This window comes from Parus major, chromosome 1A, assembly GCF_001522545.3.
Source record: "Parus major isolate Abel chromosome 1A, Parus_major1.1, whole genome shotgun sequence".
NCBI classification, from domain to species: domain Eukaryota; kingdom Metazoa; phylum Chordata; class Aves; order Passeriformes; family Paridae; genus Parus; species Parus major.
In genome coordinates, this window is record NC_031773.1 from 41,058,061 (window position 1) to 41,081,935 (window position 23,875).

Sequence of the window (23,875 nt, forward strand, 5' to 3'; positions counted from 1 at the left end):
TTAGAAAAGTAGTGCAGACATTAAGATACTATAATTTATGTAGTGGATACTATGATCTGGATTATTCTAGAGCTCTGCAGAGGCTAGAACTACTAGCAGTAGAAATTGAGCTTATCAGGCCTTTGGAATCACTTTCCAATACTCAGTACACACAAGTTATCCTTCCATGAATATTACATTTGCTTGCTTACTTTGAAACACATTGGAAAATTTACTGTTATTCTAATAAAGCCTCAGTGTGTTATTTCACATTTTTGACTGCTTGTACTTGCTACAGACCCCTGCATTTTCCCACTGATTTAGCATTAAGGCATTTGTTTCCATTATTCTCTCCAGACTACTCCATGACACAGCATTTTCCTATTCCTGGTAAGGCCATTACAGAAAAGAATGAGTCCTCTTATATTATTAGCATTTCCAGCCCTCCTTCAGCACTAAGATGAGGTGTCCCAACATATACACAACAGTAGACATCCCACCCAGGAAACCACATTTTAAGCCACTCCAAAGAGTAGTCAGGCTAGAACTGAGTTTATGTTCAAAGTCACTATTGCTCAACCATGTACACAATATACCATGACCTTTTAAAAGATGATGAGCATAAAATTGTAGCAAGAGCTGTTTTATAGAATTGGCATGCATTCAGGTTTAAATCACTACTGTACTGACATTCAAGAATTTCAGTCCCCATACAGACTGAGATGAACAGCACTTTTATTTATTTCAGTTACAAGAAGAAAGACAAGTAAACCTTACAACCAGAAAGGCAATGAAGGCCTCATGAGCTTAGTGAAAACCATTTCATAATCTAGGCAATGTTATGATTTCTTGAGATCACAAAGAAAGCATACCCCCCTCTTAAACAACTTTTCCTTGTTTCTGTAAGGAAGTTTCCTGTAAGAACAGCACACTGATGTTAACAGAATCAAGAGGGACCAGCGATGTACAAAGCCTACATTCACCCTCCCACCCCCCACAAAAGGCTTAAGTGTAGATTTTATTTCAAAAAAGATAACATGCAGTCATGATCACACCTAGAGAAGAGGGGAAAATTAAAGTCTGTTTTGAAATGAAGTCAAATCATTATTCATTAATGAAGCTAAATGAAGATACTTTTCCACATGGCAGTGTACTTCACAGGTAAAGAAAACTCCCTTTATTTCTAGCCAATGCTTATCTGACTTTTGTAGTAAAGAGAAAATAGCTTACATAAAAACTGACCCCCCCTACCAAGCGCTCTAGATAAGAACTATGATGTAAGAAAAGTGCTAGAAACATGTGGGAGAAATTACTATACAAAGTGTCAAGTGCAACCCCCCACCCTCGACCCCCTTACCTAGAATTCAGTGTATTTACTGAAGTACAATAGAAAAGATGGAATTCAGGAGTGGTTGACAGTGGGATACAGTGCCACAGGTTGAACAATATCCACTAAAGGACAACCCCAAGCATGCATGTACCCCACCACAAGGGAAAGATGTGCTTGAGCTTCCCAACCTGCTCACTTCTGCAGTTAGCTCTAGTATTATTTCCTTCCTCATTACCCCAACTTAATTCTTGCAGTCCTCTGAAGGGACCACTTTAAAAAAGTCCGTAATTCTGGATTATTTGACAAAAAAATTCACTTGCTATTTTAAAGAATACAGAGCTGGAAAAAGAAAATCTTACAACTCATGTCTTCTGTTGCTCTTTTAAGTAGTATTGTACCTATGAGGAATATGAGGAAGTGCCAGACCAAGTACTGTTTCAACATCCTTCGCTGTCTGAACAATACAGCAGAGGCAGACCATAACTTCTTCATTCAATCTCTAGTCGATCAGTTCTGGTGCATTTCACCTGTGCTTTATGTCAGTTCTCAGTCTCCCTCACTTAAGCAGTCAGAGATACATTTATTACACGGTACTCACAGCGAGTCTCGGAATTTCAGGCAGACCTATTAATTCCCCAGGAGTATCCTTTTGGCTCAGTGAAGACTTTTGAGTACCTTAACTTACATTCATTCTGAAGGCAGCCACCATGTTTCCATTTATCCAAAGAGCTATTTGGAGTGGGGCTGTTACCATCTTGAAATTGCAGTTTAAAGGTAACCAGTAACACAAAAGAGTACTTTCTGTATTTCCACTGAAGGAGCTGAGAAAAAAAAAATCTGTAAGAAACCATTGCTGCAATTTTATTTTAACAAAAGGGCAGATTTATTCATGTTTACAAACAAGTTTCAAAAACAAAAAGGAGAACATGTATGCTACCCACTAACAACCTTTCAAAATGCCAACAGCCCTCATGCTGCATGAAGGATTCTATAGATTAGAAAAAAATCACAGTTCCACTCACAGTTCACCAAGACAGCACTAAACTAACATGATTAGACAAAAACAAAGGACTAAGATTCTGATGTATTTTGATTTAATCCATTTTGCCCGAGATAACAGAAATATTTCAAGCAAGTTCCATCACGTATTGATGTCCTGCATTAAACAATCCTACTAAGTTCTGAACAAAAGTTATTCATTAAGTTTCTCAAAATTTTTAAAAATTAAACAGTTGTTTCAAAACCATTAAGTAGTAAATGTATTTAAGAAACTAATTAGGACAGAGGCCATAACTTCATTAGAACACCACTGCTCATGTTTTTACAAAGCATTAGTGTTATCTATTTGGCTATTAGTAGTAGCAATTTATCTACAATATTTAACAAGGTAAATTGCAGGCAAAATTTAGTACAGTTTCAATAGAAACACCCTTTTCCTGAAAATACAGCAGTATTTGAAGGACTAGTTTTTTTGGTTTTTTTGTTTTGTTTTTTGTCTTCTCTGCATCATTTATAAGGAAGCTTCCCATCTATGAACAGGAACAAAAAAGTATCTACAAACCTTGTAAACAGATCTGTATCATTTATAAACATAAATAATCCAAATTATTAACAGCCAACAGCAGAAATTAAAGTATCAATTCAATGATCCAGGGCCTCCTTGCCCTTCCCAGCTTTCCCCTCAGAAAAGGATCATGATAAACTAAAGCTCTGCTAACACACTCTTCAGGACCATTCTTAGTACAACAGATGATCCACAGGTCACTTATGCTGAGTTACTGTTTATCTGTCAGAGTTCATTATTACTCCCACCCCCAGAAAAGCACCCTCCAGTCTGGCAGAAAGCTTTTTTTAAAAAAATAAATCTACATTCGTACAAGTGTTTCTTCTGTTGAAGTCCAAGACAAGAATATCATCTTGTCCATCATAATGTGTGAAGAGACCCAGTTTCAATTTCTTTACAATGCAGCTAGTGTGTTAACATTCAGCTTACAATCAGAGTGATGTTTCCAAACTATGTAGTGGGCTCCCTGGGGATGAAGAGGTAGCAGACTTGTTCTTGTCTGTTGTAAGGTGAATTCCACTGTCAACCGCATTGTTATTTCTATTGGGAGAGGGAGGGGGACTAGAGTTGCGTTTTGTTGGAGCATCATCTTCAGCATCAGTATCATCAATAAGGGGAATATGAGGCTCGGAGTCTTCTATTCTAAACTCAGGATGCGTCATAAAATTGTGAATTGAACTTCGTGTCTCAGGTTTCTCTAGCCCCTCGTACAAGGAGCTACGAAATGCATTCACCACTCGGATCTGTAAACAAAGAAAAAACGTTAAAATGCTGCAGATTTACTGATCGTGGCATGGTTCTTATGAGTTTGAATCCACAAACAGCTAGACATGAGTGAACCAAATTTGTATGATGCAGTGGAACTTGCAATAAACTGTAAAAAATGAAGAGCATTTCAGTAGAGCACTGCCAGTCTACACAGTAGGAATAAAAATTGTGAAAGTATTGCAAAAAGCTGAAGGGCCCTAAAATTCAGACATGGCACTAAAATTGTTTAATTACTTAACATGGGCTAAGCATTTTTCAGAAGTGAGGCCAACAAATATTTACTTATTCAAAAATTAAATAAATCTCAATGAGTGTTTTATTGAATATTTGGGTGAGATTGGAGGGAGAAAAGGAGGGGAGAGGCTGAAAATAAGTTAAGGGATAAAAGGGTCGCTAATTCTCATGCTAGGAATTAGGATGTCAACTGACTATGAAAAAGCCAAGCAAGTGTAAGCCAATGTCACAATGAACGAACATTTACAAAGTCATGCAAAAAAAGGATACCGCTGTAACAGCTGTAAATATTCGAGTATATAGCCATTTACCACGCTAGAGAAAGCTCCTTAGTGAACAGTGCTTTGGAAACTTAAGACCAGAACCAGGAAATTGGATACTGTATTGTACAGTTTAGTAGCCAGGACAGGTTGTAACTTTGAAGAGACTACTTAAGTAGCGCCAAGTATGAGAAAAGCAGGATGATCAGCCTTTGCACGAGTCTTCAATTTACATTGAATTCATGGACACAGTTCCTAGGCTGAGGGCTGTTTCATGTCTTTTTGTTGTTTAATATTTTTTGAATCAGAAAGCCAACAGAATTCATAAATGAACTTTTCATAGTTAAATTACAAAAGAAAGTACAGCTTTGTTTTGCAAATTGCGCATATCCAGGCTGGCTTGGATTTAAGCTTTCTGAACTATTATTTGAATGATGAAGCCAGCTGCCCACACTCCCCTTCTCCCATGCCCCATGTTTCCCTGATCAACTAGAGAAATTCAGGATTCATTCTTGAATGGATAAAACGAGTAAGGTGAGGCAGAAATCATTGAGTCATTCATCCAGCACTTTTCCCGAGACAGTTTCCCCCTACTGTTGACTCCCTATTCAATTCTCAACATCCCTACCCTGAGCAAGTCTCCAACAAAGCAGTGTGAAATAGTGTTAAATAGTAAGCAGCAGAGCAACTCTGTAGTAAACAAGAACTTGCTGTTACAAACAGCAAGTCAAATTTAAAGCTTTTTTTAGAGCATCCATGATGACTTGTTTCAAGCTGAGAAATACATCATGACTATATTCCAGAGTTCCTCAACAGGAAAAAGTAAAGTGACTTCCAGGTGAAGGAATGAAGCTGGAAGGTCAAGCAGATCAAGAGCAGAGACTTCAAAACAGCTAAGATACACCAGGGAAGTTCACTGTAAACAGACATGGGCTCCCCAAAAGCAATGTGTTAAATCAAACTGGTTAAATAGAACCACTGCACATGATAAAGTCTCATGTCCCAACTGTGTTCTTTGACCTCTAGAAGTGGGGCATCCTCTCCCAAGCTCTGCTCCCTCAGACCACTTGTACAAATAATTTTACTCCAAAGTGATCATGTCCCCATTTTTATACTACAGGTACATGCTGGGCAGCTTAACCACGGAGGCAAGGGAAGAGGGCACAGGGAATAAGGGGGCGTAGGGATGGGGCACACCATCAAGGGGGAAGACATAACTACCAGTAAGGGGAGGACAGAAAAGAGTCTGAATGTGCTGGAGAAAAGATTACAACAGCAGCTAGTACTTGACTGTTCATTGCATGAAAAACTTTGAGCACACTGTCAAGGAGTTGGCGCGTTATGAGAGGTTCAAACAAGTCCAGCCAGCTGCCTAAACTGTCTTGGCACTTACCAAGAAAATAGCAGTGACAATGCCAGACTGAAAGTTTGCAATGACTTTATTTGGCATGTTGCATCCCACTGGGCCATTTATGTGGCAAAATGAAATATGAATGTCTCATGGGACTGTTTTTTCATTGCTTACTGATGAGATTTTAGAACATCAGAGGCAATGAAAAACAATTCTGGCTTAAGAGGAGAGCTGTAATTACCATAGAATATAAAGGCTTGGTTCCCATGCAGAATGCAATACACAAGTGGGCTAGACACTACAGCAAGCCCAGGACTCTCAGAGTCCAGCCACAAAAGCAGAAATCAAAATTTCAGCACTTAAAAAGGGAAAATCTAGTGTTTTGAAGGCTCTATTTTCAACCACTCAAGATAATTAAACTAGAGGGATAACTATAAATAAATCATGGAAGTGAGGTGCAAACAAGACAATTTGTTAAGTGTAATTCATACTGTCATCAGGCCTTCCTCATATTAGTACCAGAATAGCAAGGAATGCAGTTGGCACTCCAAATCCTCCTAACCAGATGGCTGCTTAAGGGTTGCAACCTTACTTCATAGGAACTATTTTCCAACAAACAGCTCCAGATAAGAGACAATAACACATCTGCTTCCCATTGATCTATATTAGTTCTCAAAAGTTGTTCTTCTGGAGAGTGTAGCAGAAGGCTGTAGTAGTGAAGATAAAAAACTAGTTCTCTGCTATGGTAGCTGTGTATCTGGTCATTTGATGCAATGAGATGCTGCAGTGCCCAGTAGATTCTGCTCAAATAGCAGCATGGAATGACATTGCTCTCTAGAGAATTCTGAATGTCTAATTAATGTTCTGGAGTGTAGTTAGGGATACAGGTTACTAATTAGCATTTTAACTAGGAGATGCAATCCTGTGCATCCTTAAGTGTTAAATCTACTTTTCATTTTGTGTTCCTGAGGCATGCAAATTTGAGAGCTGGGCTTCTCAGTACTACTGCAAGGTAGGGAAGTACCTGTCTCACCACTGGAGAACAAATACAGAGGTAAATGCTTCTGCAAGCTCACGTGTGAACTCTGACCAAGCCCAAAAATAAAAAAATAAACCTTAAAAAAAAAAAAAAAAATCTGAAGAGACCATTTCACTTAAGACGGCTCCTGAAATTAAGGTCTTCATCCATCTGGTAATCTGAAAGTTTAAGCAGGGAGAGGAAGGGGGAGAAGAAGCCCTCTCAGAGTTATTTTTAAAAAACAATTATTTAACCCATCTCTAAGAAGTTAGAGGAGAAAGTTAAACATGTATTAAGAGGGAAAACTCTGAACAAAGATATTGGCTATCAATATTCAACTACATCTACTACACATCTTCTGGCTCCCAAGTTTAGGCCTACATCCAAGAGAAAATAAATCTCCAGCCTCTACAGAGAGGTAGGCTGAAACTGAAATGCTACTTAAGAGCACAATATAGAGGGTAGAATTGAGGTGAGACAAACTTCGCTTTCACTGATGGTTTATGAACTGCTCCCAGAAGAACCTAGAGAGGAAAAAGAACTCTTCAGATTCGAATGAAAGTTTCACCATTTAATGCTTAAAACTTTCTTCTTTTATATATTAGCTAATTCATATTTCTTCTGACTTGTACGCATTCTAGAAGCCTTGTTTCGCCACCTGAATCCTGATGTTGAAAAAGTTGTTATTCAGTAAATATGGTCCAATGAAAGCGGAGATTCATAAAGTTCCTTACAGGCTACAAAGAAAATGCATTTAGTGCTCCATATTCTAACTAAATTCATATCTTCAAGATATCATTTGCTTCCAAATCAGCTTGCTTAAGTATTGTTTGTGCTGCAGTGCAAGAGATCTGTTTTTGTTGACCTGGGTCCATGATTATACAGTTAATTCACTTATTCAATGCAAATCACTCTAAGAGGCATATACTCGAAAATTTACAACAGTTTTCCCTTTTTATCTTAAAAATCCCTCTGTACACGAATGGATGAAGGCACAGGATATGCAGGCTCACAGCTTTCGCATTAAAGTCTTTTGTTGAAACTGTTCCACCTGTTCTCAGCCCTCTAAGAAAAAAAAGTCTTGAGGACTCCACTTTGTGGAAGAGCTCTATAAAAGCCTGAACGATGATTTTAAGTACTAAGGAGAAAATGAGAAACGTTAGGTACGTGAATTAGGAAATGTTAATTTCATGCACTTTAGGAACACACACTCACACCCCACAGTAGTAGAAGCAGTAGTAGAGGAAAACACTACATGTGTAGGGGTAGAAATATTTGTTACATCATGGTGCTGGCTGGCGATGGAGGGTTGCCGCCTTAGAGCCCCCTGAATGGTACTTCCACTCTGGAAAGCATTCACTACATCCATCTGCAAGGAATCAGAGATTGTGACAGCTTGCTCAGCAAGAGAGAGAGAGAACAAGAGAAAGGACCATCCCATCTATAACACACAAAAAAGTAAAGAAAAAAAGGCACTTTTTAAAAACAGAGCAGATATACAGGCAAGAGTTGCATTTAAAGCTGAAGAAAACAGAGGACCCTGAGGGATTACACATCCATCCATACCCCCTTTTGACACTCTCAGTCACACCAGTTAGAACAGCCACCTTAGTCAAAAATGGAGAGATTTCCCTCAACACCCACTGCATCCTACCTTTTTCAAGACCATACCTGAGTTTGTATCCTGTTTAGGCCCCTAAACCACAAGATCTGACCACGACGCAGTTCTCTCTCAGCATGATCAATCTCCTCTACATCTTCTGCTAGTTCTTCTTCAGGAATCTCTTCCTTTTGTGTTCCATGACCGGCTTCTTTAAGGAATTTCAGTCGGCTGGTTGGAATTGTTGAAATCAACTAACAGTGGATAAAATATATAAATCAGGATTATTCTTTTTTTAACAACAAAGAAGGAGTAATACCAGTCTTAAGGCTTATCAAATATCCTGCACACAATTAGCAAAGTTGAAAAAACTGTATTATATAGACAGGATGAGTGCATCAACGTAAAACAATCACCCCAGGTGAATAGCTGCAAAGCTGTGAATATACTTACTACCTCAACCAAGATGAGAAATTAAACTTGGACTACAAACCAGCCTTGTCAGGGACAAAGAATTCCACATTAACATTACTTGACAATGCCAGGAAGGAGCAGTACTGAAGCTACAAAAGCCATTAATCCTGTAGATTGTACTTGTATCTAGAGCTTTTAGAGTTTCATCAATTTGATGAGCATGATGTGTCACCTCAAGTGGGACCTCCATCACCTAAAGTAACCACAATTAATTCAGAAATACAGAAGAGACATTCATTCATTCATTAGTGACCTGAGAGATATCTATCTGTTTGCAAGGTGAGTGATGTTTCTGAAATGGTGTGTAGCTCAAACTGTTACTTTGCTACTTGGTGTACAGCAGTTAATATACCTAAAATTAATCAAAAGCTACATGTGGTTAAGGGGAGTAATCTTTTGGTACATTATATCTAGCAGATCCAGATCAATTCCAAGACTGCTTTCCTTGATCATCACAAACCTAGAAGACAATTTCTGCAGCTGCAGAAGAAAAAAGTCTGTTCCATAAGCAAGATAAACAGCCCTTTATGCTGAAACTGCTACTATGAATGCTCCCAGCTCACACTTCAGCTCCTATTATTCTCAGAAAATTAAAGCTCTTTGACTTTAATGAGATGCTAGGACAGCATGAACTGCAGCAGTGAAGCTTTGCCCTTGCAAGCCACATTGGGTCAAAGGTATTTCAAGCCATCTCAATTCTCTTCTAGGACACTTTTAAACCTCAGAGTGACTCTATTTGATTTTTTTAAATAATTAATTTTCCAGAGAACCTTGTTAAAAAGCTTAGTCACTTTTAGAATATATATCTATGTATATGTATTTACAATGAAAATTCATTCTACCAATTTTATGGTGAAACATGAAGTGTCTTTTACTTAGTGGAAGGAAAGGAACTGTAATGGAAAACTCTTCATGTGGTATGAAAAGTTTAGACAACTATGTCATTAAATAATAGAAAACTCTGTAGCTCTAAAGTTTCACGTAAATAAGCTTGCTGTTTACAAGCACTGTTGTGCATGCAATAGTAATGACTCTGGGGGGAGGGGAAAGGAAATAAAAGTCTGAATGTAATATGGCTTAATAGGTGGGAAGACTTCAATTATGTCACAATTATGCAAATGTAGATTAAAGAGAAAGTTGGTTTGAGTTTTACTGCATTTCTTGCTGCTCTTGGAGGTTTTTAAATCAAGAAAATACTGTCAAGTTTAGCAATTCTTGATTTTTCAAGAAAACCATAAAGCACCGAGTTAAAATATATTTAACATTGGCCTGTTCATTGCATCTTGTATTCTTACCACATTTTCTGGTACTCCTATCTGGATGAAGATATAATTTCATATTTAAAAGGTAACTACAGCTTCTGCTAGTTAAAAGTTGCTAAACAAACCAGCCACGGTATCTAGTTATGAAATGTAAATAATTGACCCACTCTGAGGAAGGAATATTCAACTAAGAACTAACTTTCTAGCTATTGAACAAGTCAATTTTAATTAATATTTACTGTCAGTCTTCATATATTCATACAGTCCACTTGAAAGATCTGAATGCTAAAGACAGTATGTTTGGGGTTTTTTCCCTTTTAAAGTATACTGTTGCAAGTAGATACTTGGCATTTTTAAAAATCCTAGTTTACCTGGCCCCAAAGTAATGTGCCCATGCCCAGGAAAATGGACCACAGCCACTGTTCAACTGAGAGTTCTGAGCAACTGAAAGGCTTTCCACCAAACTGCACAATAATTATCTGTGAAGAAAAACATAATTAAACATGTATCAGAGACCTGTTACTAGAAAATTCCCTAATGCTTTGAGATCACAACAGACAGTTCTGCAAGAGAACACGGGATTTCCCATCTTATTAAGCATATTCTTTCACTGACTCAGCAGTTTGAGCAAGCTTCCAAACATAAGCCATATTCTTCCTCTTTTCAGTATTTCAAGAACTACCCATTTATTCTTCAAATGTCACACTCATGAAGCCTTGTTGAGTCCTCAATTTTGCTTGTAGTTTTTCCCCTTCATTTCACGATTACAGCATGTATTTGATGCTATAAATGTACAGTGGTTACTTTTGCTATGAACATCCACCTTGGAACTAAGTCCAAGATTCATATACTTGTATTAATAGAATTCATAGATCCACAAGACATGAAATATCTCAGAAGTAATCCTAGAGTATATTACTGTGTATCACATCAGTGTTAAATATCAGACTTTAAATCACACATGTGACTTTAAATCTTGGGGGAAATGGGGCAGAGATCTCAAAAGCTAAAGTAAGTGAGCTCTTACTGCCTTAGCTATTACAACAAGCTGTAGGGCCCTAATGAGCAAGGTATCTCTGCATAGGAATTATATGCATGAAAGTCTGCCCTGGAGAATCAACAATTCAAAGTAGCAGGGCAGGCACGAAAAGGAGACAGTATTGACCATTAAGTAGGGCACCTGACAGCTGAAAAAGCAAAGAGCATCTTCTGTTATTAGCTCAGAATAAAACACTGAGATGGCAAATCAGGAGTTGGGAAGTGATTGGGACTGTCAAATTTATAAAGGGAACATAGCGGCAGTCAGGAGTAATTTCTAAATAACTAGATTTTCTAAATCTAATTTGTAAATGTTTGGCTTTGTTGCACAACGACAGTCAATCTGCTGCATACATAACCCCAAAAATAAGAGCAGTTTTCTGAAGAAGTGTCATCTATAAAAATCTAAACCTGAGAGAGTAAGTTCCCTGACTTAATGTGAAGCAGCGGAGTGTAAGTTTCCAGTGCTTGAACTGATATGACTTCCATCAACTTCATGAATTATCAAGTCTAAGGAGAAGCTTAATATGTAGGTTATATGTCCCAAATAGCTTAATCCAAAATGAAAATGGGTTCTGAAATTAAGCAGTATACTGATTTGTTTGTTATTTCTTCTGACTAAAAAAAGTGAAGGCAATTTAGAGGGTGAAAATATTTCTTGTAAACTATTTTCTGCAGATTCAGTTTTAAATTGGTGTTTCTCAACACCAGCATGTGAACCCAATCAACTGCAGCGTTTCATTTCCTTTTTTAGCATGTACTGATTTAACTAACTAGCTTTTATGAATTCCCCCGTGTACCCCAACAGAAGGTCCCTAGACATCAGGCTTTTTTCACTTAAAACAGTACATTTACAATATATACCAGTAGGTATTACTGATTCCTGTGTCAATAAGGTAAAAACTGACACTTAAATTTCTAATGCTTATTCATATCCTAATCTCATGAAGAAAATAAGAGAGTTGTACCTTTCTACAATTGCTTAAATGGACTCTCATTCAGAAACACAGGTAGATATTATAAGAAAGATTTAGGGGCAAGGGGTCAATGAACAGATGACAAAAATAATAATTCCTTTACATTTTTCCAAGAGACTAGAAAACCAAGATAAAGTTGGAGAACTAGAAAATGCAAAAGGTAACTACAAACACAATATTCCAGCATTACCAATTACAAAGAGGTCTTACCTGGAAACTCCATCAAGCTGCACTTACAACTTACTTATTATGTGCTTGACCCTGCAGGTTTTCCACATTGCAGAAATTAGATCTCTGGCACTAGTTGATTGGCATTTCCAAGGTAAGCAAGTACATCAGTGCACTAAATTTCCCCCCCACCTTCCAAGAAACCTGCTTACCTGCACAACAAACGTCCCCAGCACAATAGAACAGAAGATAGCGTTGTTAAAGATTCCTTCAAAAACATTTCTTTCACCATGAATCTTTCGGGCATTAATTTCATTAAAAAGCTGCATCATCACAAACGTATTAAATACTATAGTATAATGTTCTGAAGGAGGAGCATGCAGAGGTGCATTTCTTCCGCTATCGATATCAAAAATTTTCTCACCTGTATATAAAAGGCATTTATGAACAGCTTAATTAGTGTCTTTACACATGCACTACAGCAAAAAAATAAGTTTTAAAAACACACCTCTCTACAACATTCAGAATAAGTTTGTAAAGCCTCAGTGTCCTTACCAGCAAACAGGAGTGTGAAGACCACTACAAGCTGGTAGAATGCATGACCCAAAATGTTCTTCATCATTGTACGAGAAATCAAAGGTTTGTTTCTACCATAAGGCTTCCGCAACAGAAGAGCTTCAGTGGGTGGTTCTGTTGCCAGGGCAAGAGAAGCTAATGTGTCCATTATGAGATTCACCCACAGCATCTGCACGGCTTTAAGTGGAGAATCCTATAAAGATAGACACATAAACGCTCCAATAGAAGTGCAGAAATTACAGCTAATATTGGCATTTATCATACACTATTGGCAGGTTCTGAGGAGCATTATGTTCTTTGGACTACTGTTTAAGTGAAAGTTTGAACTTAACAATTAATCAATCATGACTTTTTCAACCTTTATTAGCTGAAACAATCCCCCACTGGTACGTACTTGTGTTATGCATGCTCCTGTAAAAGCAACAATTACTGCTACTACATTGACAGTAAGTTGGAACTGAAGAAATTTGGAGATGCTGTCATAGACATTTCGTCCCCACATAACTGCTTTAACAATACTGGTGAAGTTGTCGTCTGTAAGGATAATATCAGAAGCTTCTTTAGCTACGTCTGTTCCAGCAATACCCTGATAGAAAAAGAAAAAACATTATGAAATATTACAGGATGCACTGACTTTTTATGACAAAAGCTATTATGTCCTTGGTCAGCATCTACTTGGATGGACCACGTCTGAAGGACTCCTTTAATGCAAGCATCTAAAGACTTATTGAAACAAGTTCTGCTCAAACTTGGAGAAATGAAAACAAAGTAATGCTCTCTTTAAACTAAAGGCCTTGATATAAATTTGAGAATTGACAGTAAAGACAGGCTAAGTTCTCCCAAAGAAATGTCTCCCAAAGAAATGTTACCAAGCTCTGTTCAAGCTGAAGGCCACCAGATGGTGCAGTGCTACAGTTTAAGCTCTGTCCTAATTACTTTGTTGTATGGATTCCAGCAGCAGGCAACACATGTGCTTGCAACACAGTAGGAAGATAAACATTGCCAAAAACCTCTTGCAGAAAGGCATTAGCATTGAACAGTAGAATATGCAATGTCATTCCATATGCATTGCAAAGCAATATGTCATTCTCAAATTTTAAGCACCTCTAGTCTCCTATAGTACCCCAACAGCTTATTCTGTAATGATGCCTGAAGACAACTGTTTCAAAAATCTTTTTCTTTTGCCATTCCAAACCCATCAACCCAATAGCAAATTTAATGATCCTTTTTCTTGATATATTATTTTGTCAAGGAAGTGAGTCACCTGCACAACTATGTGTATGCCTTAAAAGGCACCGTTAGTTTTCATATGATATATTTTAGGTGCTATTAAGGTAAGAAACTGGAGAAGATATCTCCTTACACAGATGAACACAGACAGCAACTGCAACAGGAAACAATCAAAAACAGATACACAAATCTGCCCTGACAGCGGGCAGCTACAGCAGCTATACCATACCAGAACAGAGATACTTGTTACGACAAGACTCTTACAGTCTAGACAACATTTCAGGAGATGTCTAATTTTAAAGTTACATTTTTGAAAAACACTCCTTGAGAATGATGTGAAATCTCTTTCCCATTTTTTTCTCCCAGGAGTAGAATCTGAGTCTGTTCCTTTTTCTGCATGTGGTATAGGAAGACTGTGGTCTTTATTTTTTCTTTCCTTTCAAATACTTTAAGACTACAGTGACCTGCCATGACCAAAGTTACATTTAAGGCTGAGGAGGAATCCTGTGGCAAAGGGAACCTTGAGGAATCTGTCTTACTCTGTGTCTTGAAAGAAAGCTGAAACCCACATACTTGAGGCATGAGTCTATGCAGCATAAGCAGTTAAAAGATGGGATATTGTTTGGCAGCTGCATGAAAGGGTAGCTGAGAAAGCCATGTAATCTAACAAATCATCCAGACAAGTGCTGATCCTACACTATCACAAAATGCTGTTGCTTCAGTTGTACTTCAGATATACAAGATATGTTCTTCAAAGCCATTTTGAGCATCAACTGGCAGTCTCTTATATTATGGTCTCCCTGTTCCTACGTATCCTTGAATGGGAAACATGATTAAGCTCATTCAATACTGCATATAATTTTTACTCAAAATCAACAAATATTATGCTATTTACAGCCTAAAGTCACTGTTTTATGGTGAAAACATTTCAAAAATCTTCAGTATTCTGTTCCAGTACTTTGCAACAAGTTTTTGTGTAAACCATTTTTAATTTGCAAGTAATTGGCAATCTGCATTTTTAAAGTCTTATTTAATGGTGAATGGCACGAGAATATTTTCCAAATAAAAACACAGTTAAGTTGGAATGTTGACTTCATTAATACAGTTGTATACTAGGCCCATGAAACAAGGGTCTTCAGTCTTAAGTGATTTGAGAATTTATTGATAAAATACTGGGGATTTAAAAACACTGGGGATTTAAAAACAATATCCTACCATAGCAAATCCAACATCTGCCTTCTTCAAAGCTGGACCGTCATTGGTACCATCACCAGTTACTGCTACAACTTGCCTCTGGTCAAAGACAGTGCTGTCAATTATACCTAAAATAAAATGGCATACAAGTGTGACATTCTAGAAGTTCTAAATTAACAACACAGCTGAGACTCAACCTGAAAGAGAAACCCAGATTTTGTCTTTATCAGTCATAAAACAAAAAAACAAACAAAAACAGACACCAAAAAAGTTCTCAAATTGGCTCAATTTCTCAAGCAGAAAGGAAAAAAATCAGTTGGAAACAACTTCACAGACATTTCCCATTCTTCAGTCCTATTTTTTTTTTCCCTAGAAGCACAGGAAAAGAAATCTAGCTTTACTTACAAGCTCAGAGAATTTTTGCCTACCTTTTACTAGAGTGTGTTTATCAGTGGGTGAAGATCTTGCAAGAACACGAAGCTTTGGCCAAATTTTATCTATTCTCTCTTGCTCTATCTGCAGAAAGAGCATTGGTTATATTTTACACACGTAGGAGGCTTAGAATATCTGTTGATCCACTTGATTAGAGAGTCACTGTGCTTACCTCTCCTTTTTCATTGCGTATTCTCCTGTTAAAGTCTTTGCCCTCCAAACACAGGAAGTCTTCACCAGGATTCAGAATACCACATTTCAATGCAATAGCACGAGCAGTGTTAATGTTATCACCAGTGACCATGCGTACAGTTATGCCTGCACGTTGACACTTTTTTATTGCATCAGGTACCTGTAAGCAACAAAAAACCACACAGGCTCAGAGACTGTAGATTAGTAAAATAAATCTAGACATGTGAGTAAAAGGTACAGGATAAAAGTTATTTTAAAATTAAGACTGTATTTATGGAACATTAAAAAAAAGATTAAGTAGCATACCACAATTCTCTTCCTAAAAACCACACAAATTGCAATTCTGGCAAGAGGCTTTGTGCCACTGCTATGTCTGTTCCCCACCCTCCTGCAATTTTTCAAATACTGCAGTATTCAAAAATACCACAAAAATCCTCATGATATATTAGGCTATACTGAGTACTGGCATTTTATTTATGATTATGTGAAATAAACTACAGCTGATACTCCACTACTTCACCCATAACTTTTACTGTTAAGTGACAATGGTGCAGATCAGCTCCAATTTCCATGTGCATGTGGCATAAAAGCTTTTACTGTTGAAAAACCTTACACCTCAACCACAAGCCAAACTCCTTGCCCACAGATCTCAGGTGACAAGCTCACCTCTCCCTCATTCCCCATGAGAAGCTGGTAACAAGTACAATGGCTAATCTTATCCAAACCAAAAATCCTAATGCTCCAAGTGGTAAAAAAATAACAAGATGTTTCATTTGCTGAGATCCTGCACAATAAGTACCTTAAGTTATTAGTTTGAACAGAGCTTCAGTAACACAGTGTAAGTGACATTAAGTAGTTTTAATCTGCTTTTATAGCTCCATTAACTTTCCCTTCAAGAAATTAGATTTTCATTTATTAACTATGCTTAAGGCATACAATAGCAATTCAGTTTCTCGTACTCTGCATGATGAAAAACATAAAACCCGTGTATTAGAACCACGGCAGCTTAGCTGGTGACCCTACCTCAGGTCTCACAGGATCTTCAATCCCAACAACAGCAATGCATGTCAGACCAGTAACAATATCATTTTCATTGTCCCACTCTGGCTCAGGCTCTCCTGCTGGGAAGTCTCTGAATGCCAGGCAGATGGTTCTGAGACCTTCAGAAGCCATTGGCTCAATTACAGTTTTCACAATATCATCGCGGTCCCTAGGTCTAAATACCTTTGGTTCACCATTAGCACTCAGTATTTTGAAGCACCTGGAAAAAAAGGTTTAAAGAGTTATCAAATTTTAAACAGAAGTTCAACCCACTCTTTGACTTATTAGCCAACTCTAATAAGGTTTTTTTTAAAGCTATGTTATTGCTAGACTCACACACACAGGCACAAAAAGTCAGTAGCGATATCTCTAAGTTAATCTTCTCCAAATGCACTTTATTTCTTCAGTTGCAAAACACTTTCTGTAGAAAGTTAACTGAGCCACTCATCCCAGGATGAAAGCAATGCCCAATGAATTTCACGTACGAACATCAGTTACCTCCCAGAAGTATCCATTTCTCCATTGTATGTAAACAGACTGGTATCTGCGCTGGTTGAGTGAGGAAACCCAGTTCCAAACTCAACAAAATAATCCCACTTTGTACTCAGGTACTGGTACCCTGAGTACAAAAATCTTTGCAGCCCTTCCCCCCCAGTCAAAGTGCAGAGAATTCAGAGAGCATCTGGTATGCGAAGCAATGCGAAAAATTAAAAACAAATATTGAAACTGATTAAAATGTTTGTATAGGAGACTAGATTCACCACTATGCACTCCAGCATTTCAATACATGCTCTCTTCATTGTTTCTTCATGCCAAAGATGCCACTGCTTTCACAGACAGCATATATACTTTATATACTAATATTGATGCCAGGAATATAACACTACCAACAATTTTGAACAAGAAATTTAATCTTGCTCATGTGTTTTTCACAAGGTTTTGCCATAAAGTAACACCATTATGCATTAGTTTTACAAATCAGTACTAATACAGCACCAGGGGAAAATTAAATAAATATGGAATTCATTACTTTCATTTAATTAAGTTCAGACCTTGCAGAACTGCAAATATGTCAAGTGTTACAGTTAAGTGTATAGTCCAAAGATTTAGGAAATTCCCTAAAATTTCCACATCGTACAGAAAATTAAAATTAAGCTCCCTTAGAGCTTCAAAATTCATGGCATAATTGAAATTTGAAGTCTATGTGAATTTTCTGATTTTACTTGTCTGTTCAAATGTCAGCAATCATTGAGGATATCTAGTGTTAGCTGCAATCATAAGGCTGCTGACAAATTAAAACATTCCAAAATGACTTAATACACATAAATAAGTTCTATGCAAAGACCACACTGAAACTCACTTCAAACACTTGACTTAGTGATAAGAAAAAAGAAAGTGCTCTACTTGAAAAAGTTTCTGCATTTCTTCTACACCTACTAGTGACTCATTAGTGTCTTAGAAATGTTCATGATTAAGTTTTCAGTGTTCAAGGGTAGTTACATATGTTACAATAGAGAAGGAGCAGCCCAACTGGCAAACCAGATTACAAGTACTGCATAGGAAGCAGCTTTTGATGACTAAATCTTTGTCTTATTCAGACCATACTCTGAAGTAGTTTCCTATTTGGACACTATTCCTACAGCATCCAAATGAGTCCAGGTTTTCTTGTTCTTTTCCAAATGCCCTTCTTATTTATTTTCTTATTTCAGTTATTAAGTCAAGTGGACCACATGAGTCAGGGATGACTGAGTTCTAGCAACTTCTACAGTTTAGTTGTCCAATACTGTAAGTTACAAAATACTTCAGAAGGTGGAAGTGATGTAAATATAGGCATACCTATTCATTGATAAGGTTTGGCTTAAAATCTAGCTATGCAAAAAAAGTATAGATTTTAAGTTCCATATCAAGAGGAACAAGAGTCCTTTAGAGATTGACACTTCATACTCAGCACAAAAGCTGAGGAGAAGGAAGAGTTCGTATTTTTTCTTTAGTACATTAGTACTTTCCTAAATAATGATTTGAGGAGCTATTAACAAGCAAAAAAAATCTAAATTTAACTGATTAATATATCACCTATGTGCTACTCAGACTAGAAACAGTTTGACATTAGAATCAAAACTAATAGCCTGGCTACCAAATGCTGTTCCTGAAGAACTTGATGCATTCATGTTTGACGTCTCTCCTCACCTAGTTAGGAGTTACCACAGCTGACTTACCACCTATAAAGGTTTGTCCCAGTGGTGCCTAATCGCCCACTAAGTCTAATCTCATTCTAATAAATCCTTTATAGGTGGGCAGATGGATAAGGAAGCAATTGCTTTGTCACATTAAAACCCCTCAAGTTGCTTGAACATTTAGTTCAGCCTCCTGTTAAAATGATCATCTAAGCATCGTCTAAGCAGTAATATGCTAAAAGTAATCACTTTTCAAAGGTACAAGCCCTTCCTGGAATTTAGGCAAATCAACTGATGGGATATTACTAGAAGGCATTTTGCTCAACCACACCTAAAATAAAACAGTTTAACTAAAGCATGACCATGTCTTTATTTTTTTGGTGGTTTTTTTTTGTTTGTTTGGGGTTTTTTTGTCTTGTTTTTTGTTTGTTTTGGTTTTGGGTTTTTTTTGTTACTTTGAGGGGTAGGGCTGAGGTGTTTGAAGTCAAGTAACTGAAGTTCTAATGGCCCATCTTACTGTAAAAATTCAAACAACTGAAGGAGACAAGCTGTGAAACTGCAGTCACAAGAGTATAGGACTGTTGCTCTTATCTGTGATTAGAGAGATAAGTATTTCACAGACTATGTCACAATGTTTAGCATGTCAGTCTCCCCACCTATCACAACATTTAGCCAAACTTAAGTGCTGAATCACAACAGTAGTTGTTCTTACTTTTTAAGAACTATCTCAGAGGCACCTTTACTGAATATCCGGAAACTGCCATCAGAGTTTTTTAACACAGTACTCATCGATTTTCTAACAGAGTTGAAGGTGTACACTTTGTACAAATCCTCTTCTGGTATCTCATTTCTTACATCCTGATAATCACGTTTTAAATCCAAGAGCAATCCCAGCAAGGCACATTCAGTTTTATTTCCAACATGGCGTGGTAGGCCACCTTCTTTTTCAGGAGGCTGCAAGAACAAGAACCATCAGGGATTAGGTTAACTTATAAACCACTGAAGCACAGCACATAGAAAACAAGGAAGGACAAACTTAGTTCTGGGATGGGGAGGTTTCCTTTTTTCTGTAATTATTTTATAAATTCCTATGAGTCATGAGCTGATGTCATACTGCTGCTTTTTAAAAGTAAGTTCTGTACCTATTTAGGAGCTTTCAATCCTTCAGAAAACACCCATTAAGTTTGTATCAATCCCAACATGACCTTTCTAAAAGACATTTTCCATTTCTTTAAATATTTATCTGCTCAATCGAGTGTAGACCCTGAACAATTATTTTGGATTTTAAAAGTACATTAGAGTTCCCATAGACTGACTTTAGCAAGCTAAATGGCATTATTTCTGCTAAATTCAAGTATCCTCTACTGAAATAATTCTTCAATGACTTAGACTATGACCACATCACCTGTTAGCTTTCTTCTGAACAAACTAAGTCTTTAAGCCTCTTAAGTCTCACTACAAGTTCTGTTTTCCAGGCCATGGCCTATTTAACTGGAGAGAGTTCAGAAACAAGTTTCCAATCCTTTAATACAAGAAAAAGTTTCTTATTCCAACAAAGTGGGATGTGCACATACTAGTTTTATAAGTAAACAATTATTTCTCAAAATATTTGAGCTCATATACCTATAACACTGCAGTGTTTTTTTGCAGCAAAACAGGGAGAAGCACTTACTCAATTTGACATTTCAAGTGGCTAGAGCTGAATTACATTAATCATAAGTCAGTGGTCCATTTTCACTGTTCAGAGCCACAGGATTTTGGATTTGGCCGTAGCTGCACTTTCAATACGTTCACTTTAATGTTTGGTTTAAGACATCTGGTTCTGGGTGCCCCACTATGTGAGATATCAACATCCAGGAGTAAGAGCATCCATGGCACACAAAGATAATACAGAGACTCAAGCACCTGATGTATGAGGATGAGCTGAAAGGGCTGGGACTGCTCAGTCAGGAGAAGACAACGCTCTGGGGGAGACACTTTGTGGTGTGCATTAAATGCCTGAATGGTAAGGACAGTCTAGCCAGACCTCCTCGTGGTGCCCAGTGAGAGGACAGCAGGCAATACATAATACTAACTGAAGCTTTTGAAACTCCATTTTAAGATAAGGAAACACCTTTTTCTCTAAGGGTGATCAAATACTTGACCAGGCTGCCCAAAGGTTGCAAATGCTCCATCCTTTGAGATTCTTAAATCCTGAGTGGGTGCCCTGAGCAGTGTGCTCTGGCTGACTCTGCTTAGATCAGGAGAAGTGGACCAGAGGCTCTCAAGAATTCCCTTTCAGCCCTCTCTGGTTCTGTAAAGCAGACTAATTTTACTGCAGTGGACGTAATTCACTTAAAATTGTAGTAATAAGGGACTTGGTCAGTTTACACACAGGTACCTTTTTCTTGATATAGAAAGAGCTTTAGAAAACAGATTGTGAAACTCTCACGTGCTGTAACTCATAGTATTTTCATCTTGTTTCAGATATATCAGTGCTGTCAAACTTTATGTGCTGCCTCAAGTACTGCTATTGTGGAAATTCTTGCAGGCATACCACTTTTATTAGCCAATAAGTAGCTTTTGAATTGAGTTTTCACTGTCATTTGTGTACAAAACATCCATAGCAGAGGCTTCTAAAGAATCTTTAAATGCTAATTCATTTACTAAATCCTACTTATCATTTTTGCTGCCTAAGGAATGTAAGTTATACAACGTGTTGGAATTACTACAGCAAGGAAGCTCTGTTTAGAGTTTTAGAAAATAATGCACACAAAATGTTAAAAAATCCACTATTTAAAATATGTAGCAGTCCATTAGTCTTTCTTTTCAAAACATTTTGCCTTTTTCATTTCAAAACACTTCAAACAAAATTTTGGCAAATACATTACAATTCTAAAGCTTACAAACTTATACAGAAGTATCTGTAATAAAAATCCATTAAAGTCCTTACCTGTAGCTACGTTTTCTCATTATATTTTATTTAATGTACTACTCTTAAATATTAATTGGTTTAATATTTATTTTTAAGTAGCACTCAAATCCATCCAAGAAAAATGGGGTAAACAGCCCCACTTATAGAAGCAAACAACTCTGAACTTGAAATTATCTTGAGATTTTATCTTTCAATTATCAGTTCTAACTGAAATACACTAATTTTTTCCCATTGACTTTCAAATGAACGGTTGAGCAATTTACAGGTGCAAAATATACCTTACCCTGCACTGTGACACACATTTACACTGAAACTGCCTGTGGCCACCAGATAATTTGCATCTTTTGAGGAAGCTACTCAGTTATCTTGATTGGAAAGAAGAAATCCACTTACCAGTATTTTGGAAGTATAAGCACAATTAACAGAAATTCCTGTCACAAGATAAGCCATAGTTTTCTCTGGAATAGCTTCTGGTTCTGGAATTTTTTTATAATGTTTTTCATTGATGTAGGCTTGGACCACTGTCATTCTGTTCATAGTCAATGTTCCTGTTTTATCTGAGCAAATAGCTGTTGCATTGCCCATAGTTTCACATGCATCCAGATGTCTCACCAAGTTATTATCTTTCATCATTTTCTAAGGAAATAAAAGCAGTTAACAGCAATCCATGACCATTCTTCACTTCAGAAATTCTCATTTATGGGGTCCAGTCTTACACAGCACTTTCAGAAGACACTCAGTCATTAAGTCTTCTGGCATATTTCACAGGAAGAACTTGCAGCTGCCACTTTCTATAGGTTCCCCTAAGCCTATTATGTCACAGTAAACTTTATTTTGGACAAGGTACATAATAAAAACAGTCTTAATCTCCTGCACCTGCAGGTCACACTGACTATAGATACTATTCAGACTTTTTAGGAGCAGAGTTTATGATGATATTTAAAAATGGAGAAGAGGTAAGGTTTGAGCTTTACCAGATATAATGTTTAAAAAGTGTTTCTTCTTGCAAACAAGTCTAATACCGCTTATTTTACCTGTCTGAAGATCAGATAATACAGATTTCAAAGGTCCTAGATTCAGACATAATAAAGTACTAAGTAGGAGCCTAATGTTTCAACTAGAACAGTGAGAATTACATGAGTTTCATAAATTAAATATCTATTTAAATTCTTTCATCAACAGGCTTGTATAGTATTTTCACCTCTAAGAGGAGGATGAATTTCAAGTGGTAAAATAAGGCCACTATTAGTAAGTGCTTAAGTTATGAATTTAAAACACATCCTAAACACGCATCATATTTACAATTAGATTTTAGATAAATAATCAGTCTCAACATGCTGATGCAGTAAGAAAATTAAGAACACAAAGAGCTTAAGTTAAAAAACATGCTGAAAAATAAGCAGAAAACAAAATGCTTTACGCTATTCAGTCTTTAAAAAAAAAAAAATCAATCTGGAAGCTTTCATAACAATTGTTTAACATATCAGCTAGGTAGAAGTTCAGATTTTCAGAAAAGTTTCTTATTTACAACCTCTAAGATATCTGCTTATTGTAAGCAAATGCTACAATGCTACATTCTGAACCCATTCATCTTTAGCTGGTGACAAAAGGCTGGCAGTGCTCACTGTTCTTATGAGCAGGTATTCACTCAAAGATGAAGAAAATGTTCACTTGAAAGAAGAAAAAGTACTGCAGGAGAATTCATATGCAGTTCAAAAAACAAGAAAAGTTTCTTCCCAGTCTGATATATATGCATGTGTGTGTGATGCAGCATAACTCAGTTTGCATTTAACAGCTGATGAATATATCCACCTACCTTAAAAAAAAATCTATTTGTCCTCTACCCACTTACCTTAACAGAGTAAGCCAGAGATATAGTGACTGCAAGTGGAAGACCTTCTGGTACTGCCACCACCAAGACTGTAACTCCAATAATGAAGAACTTCACAAAATACTGAATATAAATTGGGGTACATTCAGCAAGCCAAGGTCTCTTCTGAACCCAGAAGGTATCAATTACAAAATATAACACAAGGATAATGACTGTGATTGCAGACATCAACAAACCTTGTTAAAAAGAGAATAAACAGTTTTAAGAA

The 23,875-nt window shown here is 37.1% G+C and overlaps 1 protein-coding gene across 5 annotated transcripts in view; it reads right to left on the reverse strand.

Moving 5' to 3' along the window:
• Positions 1 to 697: 697 nt before the first annotated feature.
• ATP2B1 (ATPase plasma membrane Ca2+ transporting 1) overlaps positions 698 to 23,875 on the reverse strand; it is a 60,438-nt gene continuing 37,260 nt past the window's right edge. For 2 of the 5 annotated variants that reach the window (XM_015627489.2, XM_033514728.1), the window contains exons 9-21: positions 23,629 to 23,843; positions 22,170 to 22,412; positions 19,575 to 19,816; positions 16,671 to 16,908; positions 15,628 to 15,807; positions 15,452 to 15,539; positions 15,045 to 15,151; positions 12,994 to 13,185; positions 12,579 to 12,792; positions 12,236 to 12,447; positions 10,212 to 10,319; positions 8,176 to 8,358; positions 698 to 3,616 (exon numbers count right to left, since the gene is read on the reverse strand). In XM_015627489.2, coding sequence (XP_015482975.1) covers positions 3,305 to 3,616; positions 8,176 to 8,358; positions 10,212 to 10,319; positions 12,236 to 12,447; positions 12,579 to 12,792; positions 12,994 to 13,185; positions 15,045 to 15,151; positions 15,452 to 15,539; positions 15,628 to 15,807; positions 16,671 to 16,908; positions 19,575 to 19,816; positions 22,170 to 22,412; positions 23,629 to 23,843 — 2,534 coding nt within the window. In that variant the 3' untranslated portion in view covers positions 698 to 3,304. Of the gene's footprint in view, positions 3,617 to 7,719; positions 7,946 to 8,175; positions 8,359 to 10,211; positions 10,320 to 12,235; positions 12,448 to 12,578; positions 12,793 to 12,993; positions 13,186 to 15,044; positions 15,152 to 15,451; positions 15,540 to 15,627; positions 15,808 to 16,670; positions 16,909 to 19,574; positions 19,817 to 22,169; positions 22,413 to 23,628; positions 23,844 to 23,875 lie in introns of all 5 variants that reach the window. The other 3 variants (XM_019006632.1, XM_015627491.1, XM_015627493.2) reach the window with 3 other exon arrangements.